Source organism: Gracilinanus agilis, chromosome 1 (assembly GCF_016433145.1).
Source record: "Gracilinanus agilis isolate LMUSP501 chromosome 1, AgileGrace, whole genome shotgun sequence".
Classification (NCBI taxonomy): domain Eukaryota; kingdom Metazoa; phylum Chordata; class Mammalia; order Didelphimorphia; family Didelphidae; genus Gracilinanus; species Gracilinanus agilis.
Window position 1 is genome coordinate 551,909,373 of NC_058130.1, and position 11,650 is coordinate 551,921,022.

Sequence of the window (11,650 nt, forward strand, 5' to 3'; positions counted from 1 at the left end):
TCCAGTTACTTATATTTGGACTTGAGTTAAAGGAAAGAAGGCACTTAAACAGAAGTTGTTAATTTCAGTGATTCAGAAACACATTCTTCTGAAAATATCTTGCAGTTATGGCAACATCTTACTAAGGAAAGGAAGAATATAAAATCCAAGAAGGACTTGAAACAAAAGCTTCCTACTTACAACACCAAAAGAACTTCTGAAAGAAACTGCCCTAGGACTCCCAACAGATTCTAATGTATTCAAAGCATCATGGGTTGAAATTTTTAAAAAGATAACCAACCTACCTTTGTGCTGTCATCCAAGTCACCATTTTTGCAGCTCATTGAGCTCTAGACTCAAAGAGAGAGTCGAGAACCTAAAAATGAGGCTACAGACTGGCTCCTGGCGTTGGATTATGCTCATTCTCTTTGCTTGGGGGACCTTGTTCTTTTACAGAGGTGGACACTTGGTACAAGACAATGATCATCCTGATCACTGTAGCCAAGAACTTTCTAAGATACTGGCAAAGCTTGAACGCTTAAAACAACAGAATGAAGACTTGAGGCAGATGGCAGAGTTTCTCAGGACACCAGAAGATCCCATGGACCAGGGACCGGCTGCCAGAAGGGTGCGTGCTTTAGAAGAACAGCTTTTAAAAGCCAAAGAAGAGATAGAAAATCACAAGAAGCAAACCAGAGGTGTAGGTCTAGGGAAGAATTATGAAATATTGAGGAGGAAGATTGAAAATGGAGCTAAGGAGCTCTGGTTTTTTCTCCAGAGCGAATTGAAGAAATTGAAAAATTTAGAAGGAAGTGACCTCAAAAGACATGTGGATGAATTTCTATTTGACTTGGGTCATCAGGAAAGGTCAATAATGACAGATCTGTACTACCTCAGTCAAGCAGATGGAGCTGGTGATTGGAGAGAAAAAGAAGTCAAAAGCCTGACAGAACTAGTCCAGAGGAGAATGACATATCTTCAGAATCCCAAGAATTGCAGAAAAGCCAAGAAGCTGGTATGTAATATCAACAAAAACTGTGGCTATGGCTGTCAACTCCACCATGTTATCTATTGCTTCATGGTTGCATATGGCACTCAAAGAACTCTCATTCTGGAATCCCGTAAGTGGCGCTATGTTACTGATGGATGGGAAACTGTATTTAGACCTATAAGTGAAACATGCACAAATAGAGCAGGCAGTACTACTAGAGAGTGGTCAGGTGAGATAAATGACAAAAATATTCAGGTGGTAAACCTTCCCATTGTTGACATCCTTCGTCCACGGCCACCTTATTTACCACTGGCTATTCCAGAAGACCTTGCAGATCGACTAATGCAGATCCATGGAGATCCTCCTGTGTGGTGGGTTTCCCAGTTTGTCAAATACTTAATCCGTCCACAGCCTTGGTTAGAAAAGAAAATTGAAGAGGTCACCAAAAAGCTTGGTTTCAAGCATCCAGTTATCGGAGTTCATGTTAGACGTACAGACAAAGTGAGCACAGAAGCCGCATTCCATCCCATTGAGGAATATATGGTACATGTTGAAGAGCATTTCCAGCTTCTTGAACGCAGAATACATGTGGACAAAAAAAGAGTTTATCTGGCCACAGATGATCCTTCTTTATTGAAAACGGCAAAGTCCAAGTACCCAAATTATGAATTTATCAGTGATAACTCCATATCCTGGTCAGCTCAACTACACGGTCGATATACATTCAATTCCCTACAAGGTGTAATTTTGGATATACACTTTCTATCACAGGCAGATTTCCTAGTCTGTACATTTTCATCTCATGTCTGTCGCGTTGCTTATGAAATCATGCAGACGCTACATCCGGATGCCTCTGCCTACTTCCATTCTTTAGATGACATTTACTATTTTGGGGGCCAGAATGCCCACAACCAGATTGCTATTTATCCTCACCAACCACGAAATGCTAATGAAATCTCTATGGACCCTGGAGATGTCATTGGTGTGGTTGGAAACCACTGGGATGGCTATTCTAAAGGTGTCAATAAGAAACTAGGGAAAACAGGCTTGTACCCTTCCTATAAAGTGAAAGAGAAAATAGAGACAGTCAAGTACCCCACATACCCGGAAGCTGAGAAATAAATTTGCAGGTAAGGGAATGGAACAAACTCACTCAGTTCAAATTGGTTTGAGCCAAACAGTATGCTAACTAACTAAACTTTGAATTTATGTTTTAACCCAGAATTAAACGAATGAAAGCCTTCAGGACCAAGACTGAATGAACAGATGAAAACGGATAGATGAACCATCACCGGAATTCCTCCTTGACGAACACATTTCGTTACAATGCACTTGCCCCTGTGTGCAGACCAATAGCCTACTCACATGCAAACAGTTGTTTCCTTCCTTGTCCCTTCTTTCAAGGTTCCATCCTGTCATTGATCATGAAATGAGTATTTGGCCTACACTGTCTCTGTCATTAATTGACTACATTTCTGACTTTTTAACACTGCCATGTTCTATAATTTGAGTGATATGAACATATTTTATATGTGTGAGATTTTTTCCTTATAATCAGTCACTAAATTATGTTTGTCTAAAAGATAACATCTTATATTTAGAACATTTCTCGATTCTATATAAAATATGCTTCATCATATTCCAGATCCATTCACCTTTTTATAAATTGTACAGATTATAATACTGTACATTTATAAATTATTACTTAGCCAAAAGTCAGTTGCATCAGTCCCAGGACTTTTCTTCCCCAGTATTATTATTCAATCTGCTCCAACTCTTCAAAGTGACTCTTTGGAGGATCATAGCATGCCAATATTGTCCATGGCATTTTCTTAGCAAAGATACTGGAGTAATTTACCATCTCCTTGTCCAGTGAATTAAGGCAAACAGCAAAAGTGATTTGCCCAGGGTCAGACAACTAACTAGTAAATGTTCTGAGACTGAATTTGAACTTTCATCTTCCTGAATACATCTTCCTGAAACCAAACACTCTTTCTACTGGGCCACCTAGCTGCTTCCTACTCCGGTGCAGGATGTCATTTTAACTCAACAGAAATTGTAGCTCTCTCTATAAATATTTGTCAACAACTGGAAGCTTTCTGGGCAGTATCTTCTAGCAAGAAGACCACTGGAATTCCAGTCAGAAGATCTCTTCATTGCCAAATCAAACAACCTTTTTCAATCCTCACTCATCTTGACCTCTCTGCAACTGACCCTTCTGATCACTTCCTTCTCCTTTATTCTCTTCACCTTAGATTTTTGATACAACTTCTCTTCCAGCCTCTACTCAAGCATCCTAGATGTCTTTGAGATTTCTCAAACAGAATGTCCTACAATACAGACACCTTCAACTCAAATTCCCCCTAAAACCATTCTCTGTTCCTACCTTCCTTACTACTTCTGAAGGTATTGTCATCCTCCCACAGTCATCCAGGCTCACAACATAGCTGACAACCTTACCACTGCAATCAGCTGTCAGGTGCTGTCAGTTTTACCTCCAGAGTATTTCCTGTATGTGCCCCCTTCTCTCCTCTACCACTGCCCATCAGCCCACACAGGCTCTCATCATCTCAAGACACACATGATAGTAACACAATGAAAATGTGACAACAGAGGCCATATTATGGATAATCAAATGACAGTGTGTCCAGCATATAAGGGGAACAATGAGAGAGCAAGCTGGAAGTTAGGTAAGATAATACCAGATCACAGAAGACCATGAATTCCAAGGAAGGAAAAGGACTTTTAACTTGACTTGTCAGACAGCTGCAGCCACAGCAGATTCTATATACAAGCATGACAGGAGGGTCAGCTAGGTGGCTCAGTGAATAGAGTGGGGAGGTACTGGGTTCAAATGTGGCCTCAGACCCTTCCTAGCTGGAAGACTCTTTGCAAGTCACTTAAGCCCATTTGCCCAGTCCTTACCCTTCTGCCTTAAGTTATTACTGGGACAGAAAGTAAAGATTTTTTTTTAATGACATGAACAGATAACGAAGAGTATTCGAACAATGACTAAAGGATAGATTCGGTGAATGGGAAGACAACATTGGAAAGTATAATACAGAGAGAGGAAGATGTGTTAGAAGAATATTCAAGATTATTAGGATGTTCCCAGTGGAGGAAGTGGCCATGGGAACAGAAAAGGGGCAATGGTTGGGGGCATTATACTCCACCCCACCTGGGATGTCCAAGTTGCCATGTCCCCCAGTCTAGCCAAGCACCTGCCCCTCAGGACACTTAGACCCTAACCACTTCCCTAGCTGCCACAGGAACAGTTTTGTAGGCTAATCTTTTGGGAAAATCCCACACAGGCTCTTTTCCTCTCCCCCATCATTGAGTGGCTCTAGGAAGGTGTTCTAGAGCAATAATTAATTAGTAAGAGCCCTGTGCCTCCATCCTCTGGTCACTCTGTTTGGAACAGAGGGCCACTCACAGGTTAATAGGCATGAATAATCTGTGACTACACCTCAAAAGACCTATCTTTTCCCATTCCACTTTAAAAAAAAATGTGTTTTTTTTTAAAACCCTTACCTTCCGTCTTAGAATCAATACTGTGCATTGGTTCTAAGGCAGAAGACTGGTAAGGGCTAGGCAATGGGGGTCAAGTGACTTGTCCAGGGTCACACAGCTGGGAAGTGTCTGAGGCCAGATTTGAACCTAGAACCTCCCACCTCTGGGCCTGGCTCTCAATCTACTAAGCCACCCAACTGCCCCCTAATAAAAGCAAATTTTGAAAAAATTTCTTTGGGGGCAGTTAGGTTAGACTTTGGGCAAGTCACTTAATCCTAATTAACTACCTTTACCGTTCTTCTACCCTGGAACCAATACACAAAATTGATTCTACATTCTAAGTCAGAAGGTAAGGTTTTTAAAAAAAAAAAAAAAAAAGCTTCCTATTTCTCTCTAGGACATGATCATCTTTCTAGTTTATAAACCCAAGGTCATCTTTGAGGTTTCACTCTCACTCCCCAAACAGTTGCCAAATACTGTCATTTCTATCTCCATATATCTCTGGTCCTTTCCCTCTATTCACACAAGCACCACCCTAGTTCTGGCTCTCGTCTTCTCTTCCCTGGACTATTGCAATAACCTCCTGATTACCCTTCCCTCTCCAAGCTAATCTTTACACAGCAGCCAAAATGACATTTCACAATCAAAAGTCTGACTATATCACTCCTTGACTCAAGCTGCAGTGGCTCCACATTGACTCTGGGGTCAAATATTTTTATCTCATGTTTTAAAATTTTTCTTTGCTTATTTAATTTTTACAATGTACATAATTATTTTGATAGTAGTATGGGTATATAGGGCAGGTAGTAGCACATTGAGGATAAGGCTTGGAAACAGGAAGATTCATCTGAGTTCAAATCTGGCCTCAGGATCTCACTAGCTGTGACCCTGGTAAAGTCACTTAATATTTACCTTAATTTCTCGTGTATAAAATCAGCTGGAGAAGGAACTGGCAAACTATTCCAGTATTTTGCTTAGAAAATCCCCAATTGGAGTTTTATAGAAGAGTTGTTCACAACTGAAAGGACTGAACAATAACAACAACCACAAAAAAGTATATAATTTATAAATAAATATGTTTGTGGGTTTTTTAATGGATAGGGAAATGCAATTAAAAAATGTTTGGATTTCCATATTGTAGGAATTAGTGGTATAAATCTGGAGCCCAAAAGAAAATTCAGGATTAGAAAGATCTACCTAGAGATGGGCATGAAGCCTTGGACATGATTAAGACTATCAATATAAAGAACGTTAAAGAAGAGAAGAAAGAACTATGAAAAAGCAGCACAGGATGAATGCCCAGAGAAGATAAGCAAAAAACCATTAGAATATAATGATTCTAAATCCAAGAAAAATGGGCTGACAAGATGACAGTTGTAGAGCTAAATGGGTGTTAAATGCTACAGATAGGTCAGGGAGGATGAGAAATGAAAGAGGCCAAGAAGTAAACAATAGTAATATTATATAATATATTATAAAAATATGTCATGATATAATTATGTTCCATATTATGGCAATATATACTATAATAATGTTATAAATTATAATCATACACTATTATTATTACTATAATACTAGGAGATAATTAAAAATAAATGGTAACAAAAAAAAAGTCACTGGTAGAACAGCTAGGTGGCTCACTGGCTAGAAAGTCAGTTCTGAAGACAAGAGGTCCTTGGCTTAAATCTGGCCTGAGATATTTCCTAGTTTTGTGACCCTGGCCAAATCATTTAACCCTAATTGCACAACCCTTAACTCCAATACTAAGTACTGGACTGAAACAGAAGAAAGGAGTTTTTTAAAAAAGAAGTTGACATCATGGATGACCTTCTAGAGAGAATGTGTGTAATTCATTAGATTATTAGGAGCAAAACTCAGATTTTTGTAATCTGAGAAACTCTGTAATCTAGGAAACTCTTTGTAAGTTGGGAAGAAGTATTGAAGAAATACATGCACCTTTTCTTTCACATGAAGTTAGCAATAAAGATGAGGAAAGAGAAATTGTATGGCTGGATGGAGCAGAAGGGTCAAAGGAAGGGTTTGTTTGGTTTGTCTGGTTTTTGGTTTTGTTCTTTTTTATCTTTGGGATTAGGAAGATTTAAGTGTATCTGTAGACAGAAGGGAAGGTGCCAGTGGAAATACTTAACACTAAACAAATGCAAAATACATAGTCTCAACTCTTCCCCAGCCTGCCGTTTTGGCCTAAAGAATAAAGGTTCCTCAGTGCTAAGCCTCACCCTTGGGCTCTCTCTCCACCTGAACCAAACACTCTGAGCCCATTCTTCAAACCTGGGTCCAAGATGGTCAGCTAACAGTCTCTTCTCACACACAGCTCTTTACCAAGGAGCTGTAGTCAACCAAGCATGTTCGACAGGAACTCTCCAGCTACTGATCTCCTAGTAAAGGCACCTGACCTCAGGGCAGAATGTTCTTAGATAAAGCACTTGAACAGCAGGGATGCTGCCAGAATGACACACTCCAGTCTCCACAGAGCTTCACAAACAGATGCAGGATGCTGCTATTTACTCACACCATCATTCAGCATGAGAGAAAGTACAGTGCTCCCTAAAATGTACCTTAACGGAGAGAGGCACCAGAGGAAATAGGCCATCTTTGAGCTGGCTCAGGCAATCACTTCAGCAGAGACTTCCCAGGGCTATAAAATGACCCTGGGCAGGGCTCTAAAAAGATCTGATACCATATACAAGGCAAACGCTCCCACTTAGCCATACTGAACTTAAAAACAATGAATACATTTTGTCAGTCTTTAAGTACTATATATAAATAAATAAACACACGCGCGCATGTGCACACACACACACACACACACACACACACACACACAGAGGCTGAAAACTCCTTTTTAAGTGTTTGCTCAATTGGAAATATACTTTTTCCAATTGTCTACTCAATCAACCCATAATTCCACCATCAGCCTTCCCACTGCTAGGATTTTCCCCTCTGAGATTACTTTCTACTTACACAATAAACATACATATAGAGACAGAGATAGAGATAGATCTTGTATCTATAGTTACTTGCAAGTGCAAAAGTATAAAGAACAAGCTTGGCTTGAAAGAAGAAAAGGGCAGATACTCCCACCCCACCCTTTACAGGGAATGGGAGGTTCTCAGGTGTTGTACACTGCACATGTTTTCTGGATCAGGTTGTACTGATTTGCTTCTCTTTTTTTGTCTTAAAGAACACTATTTGTTATATGAGATAACTCTCTGGGAAGAGGAGGGAGGGGAAGGAATAAATGCTGCAAAAACTATCAAGAAGTAAAGAAACAAATGAAATCAGTAAAAACTTATTTTTAAAAAGTGCTTATTGTTTGCTGAATTGAATTGAAAAAGCAGATAATAAACAGAGGGAGAAACATACACCATTTACATAGTACGTTTACCAAATACATCCCCCACTATAACCAAGCAAATATGTTGAGGAACAGATTAGAGGAAGTAATTGAGGGTGCAGGTGGGTGTATGCCAAATAAGTCTGAAAAACTAGGAAATGTGGCTTGTACCCTGTAAATAACCTGCCTTTAAGAAGCTTGATGCCATCAGTTAATAGGTAAAATAGCTATCATCTGGAAAGGGATCCTCTCACAAATATTGAAAGATTGTAGACTAAAATTCTTAACTTTTCTCCCCATCTCAATATTCTTTCCAATAGCAAATCTCTCACAGGTTCAAGGAGAATATTCAAATTAAGATTAAAACTGCAAAATGGGAATTGGGGGGGTGGGGGTGGGAAATCAAGCCAAGTTCATTCAAAGTGATTGAAAGCCAACCAAAACTGTAAACTTGAGAGAAAATGCCAGGCAAAAGATTCTAATACTTCATTCAGATACCTGATGCTTGAAGGAAACTGGAGATGTGAAGGGAAGGAAAGACATTTCAAACAAGGGGGCTAGCTTGTGCACAGAAAAAGAGAGTACGGTATGTGAGGAACTGTGAGAAAACTGTGAGAAAGAACATGAGCGTGGCCAGACCATGAATACCAGACTTGGGCAAATGCACAGATGATACAGACTGTAGAGACAGTCAAAGCTGGATGATGGAGTCAGCACTGAGAACTCATCCATGAACCAAAGCAAGGAGGAGAGGTTCAGAGGTTAACAAAGCAAAGTACAGCAAAGTTCTGTACTCTGATTCAAAGCATCACTGACCCAACTACAATGTCAGAGAGGACATGCAAATGGCTGCAGACTCAATGAGGTATTAAGAACAAGGAGAGTTATGGCCCTGCTGGCCGCTGGCCTGTTAAGACTCTGTCTAGAGTATATTGTCCAGTGTAGAGTATTTCCTTTGGGGAAAGGAAAGGGGAGGTCTTTGTGGTACAATGGAGAAGGGAAGGAATAAAAATTTATATAGTACCTACTATGAGACAGGCACTGTCGTAAGACCTTTAGAAATATTATTTCTTTTGACTCTGCCCAAAAATCCTGGGAGATAAGTGCTATCATTATTCTCACTTTACAGATGGGAAAATTGAGGCCAACTTGCCCAGGGTCATATAGCTATTAAGTATCAGAGATTTAACACCTTCAAGCAAGCTTAATACAAACAAGTTATCCCATCAATTTTGAGGAAAGGATTCCAACATCAAATGCAGCAGAAAAACCAACCACTTTGTCTCTAGTATCTCTCCTTATTACATGGAATTTTATGTAAGAAAAAGGGCAAAAACAATTTTTAAAAGCCTCTGGATTTGCTTCTAAAAATGTAAAAATTATAGCCCAGGGTCTTGCCAAAGAAAGGTGATCTTTTTACCCTCTGATTTGTTTCAGTAAAAATCAGTTAGACCAAATACAAGAACTTCTTTCAGTGTGCCAAACCATATCACTTTATATAAAATTCTGTGTATTTGGTTGCTGTACTATCCAATTTAACTAACTTACATAGACTAAGTTTAGAGGCTCTATATTGTACAGCATATAGTATGTATTTGATTAAATGTCAATTGTTCTCATTTCTATTTTTAAAACTGGGCATTTTGTCCTTAGTAAAGAATCTATAATTTTAAAAAGAAGAAACTATATCTATTTTATTTTAAATGATCATACTCTTCTAAATAAAACGTCTGCTGGTAATCCTAAAGTAGATGCTATACAAGTTAAGGGTTTTGTCTGCATTTTTTTTCTTTTCTTTTTTTGATCTTTTTAAACTTTTTTCCCCTTAAATTCTTACCTTCTATCCTAGAATTGATAGTAAGTATTGAATCCAAGGCAGTAGAGCAGTAAGGGCTAAGCAATTAGGATTAAGTGATTTGCCCAGGGTCCCACAGCTAAGAATTGTCTGAGGCCATTTTTGAACCCAAGACCTCCCTATCTCCAAGCCTGGATCTCTATCCACTGAGCAAGCCATCTAGCTGGCCCTCAGTTGTTTTTCAATACAAGGAAATGATTCAAGAAATTCCACTTGCCTAAAACATCACTACTCTTCTCAGTAGTCATGTAGCATCTATGATCTGTCCTTCCGGTATTTTGATATTTCTGGCACTAGATTATATAAAGTATTTTCTAAAGTTGTATGAGATATAATAATGCTATTTTTATTCCAATGGCTTTCTTAATTATACTTCTAATCAAAAGAAGATAACAAATACAACTATATGTTCATCAGCAGAAATAATGACAACATAAATATTCTAAAACTAACAACACACAAGGGAAGCATTTGATCCATCTCCAAAAAGAAAAATACAATAGTTGCCTCTCTATCATCTACAGAAATGTGAAGGAATATGGCTATGGAGGATCTAAATCAAAGGGTTATACAAAGATCATTTGGTTGTACATGCATTTTTGTTTTTATATTGATATAAAATAATCATAGTACATAGCACATATAATAACATTATATATCTTATATTTATAATGAACACCCACCTCCCAAATGTTGTAGAGATTTACTACAAACAAAATAATAATCCTGGCTCAGGACTCTACAAGGCCTTAGAAACTGATAAAGTAAAAAAACAAAAAACAGAAAGGAACAAAAACAAGGCATGTTTGTTACTATAAATATGTACTGTAAAAAAACAAAATGAACATTCATAGAAGTTCATCTTTTTTTCATAGATGACTATCTTTTTTTGTTCTTTGTGAACTGAAATGTGTATCTGTTGATTATTAGGTTCACAATGAAATTGAGATTTTTTTAAAGCTGAGGGAAAGAAATAGAAGCAAACATCATCTAAAATACTTCAGATCTTTGATATCAAAGATATAGAGACAACTAACATCAATATATAAGATCAAGTCATTCCCCAATAGATAAGTGATCAAAAGAAGTAAAGAAATAGTTCTCAAAAAGAAAACTGTAAACTAGTAATACAATTTTTACCTTAGGAAAGAATGCTTCAAATTAATAATGAGAAATATTAATAATGAGAAAAATTAAAACAAAAAAAGGTTAACTTTCATTTCACTTGTTTTATGATTGATGCCCCAAAATTGGCAAAGATGGAAAAAGATAAGAATAGTCAGTGTTGGAGAGACTACAGAAAGAGAGGCAGGCCAATACATTCCTAGTGAAGCTATCAATTAGTACAAACACTTCAGAAAGCAATTTGGAATTATGCAAATACTGTGTTAGACTTATGCCCCAAGGAAGTAACTGACAAAAAGGTACCTGTATATACCAAAATATCTGTAGCAGTCAAAGTAGATGGTTATCAACTGGGGAATAATTAAACAAATTGTAGTACATGAATGTAATGGAATATTATTGTGCTATACAAAAACAATGAGCATGATAAATTCAGAGGAGCATGGGAAAGTTCATATGAATTGATATTATATGAAGACAGTCAAGAAATCAATATACATGACTACAACAATGTAAATGAAAAAGAATCACCACAAAATCTAAGTCAACAAGCATTTATTTAAGTACCAACTATGTGCCAGAAGCTGTGCTGATCACTGGTAATAAAAAGAAAGGCCAAAATAATCCCTGCATTCAGGGAGTTCACAGACTAATGTAGGAAACAACATAAAAACAACTATTTACAAAGAAAAAAATACAGGCAGAATACATAGGGGAGAGGGAGAGGCTGGGGTGTGGGGGGGAGGGAGAGAGAGAGAAAGAGAGACAGAGACAGAGAGAGAAGGAAAGGGGAGGGGAGGGGAGTGGGGTTAGAAGGGGGAAAGGGGAGGGGAGG

At 38.2% G+C, this 11,650-nt stretch overlaps 1 protein-coding gene across 1 annotated transcript; it reads left to right on the top strand.

Annotated features, from left to right (window-relative positions):
- The first annotated feature begins 361 nt into the window (after positions 1–361).
- Positions 362–2,092, top strand: LOC123231761 (alpha-(1,6)-fucosyltransferase-like). Its single transcript, XM_044658066.1, has one exon. It carries the CDS (start codon positions 362–364, stop codon positions 2,090–2,092), a length of 1,731 nt encoding a protein of 576 aa, XP_044514001.1.
- The last annotated feature ends 9,558 nt before the right edge of the window (positions 2,093–11,650 follow it).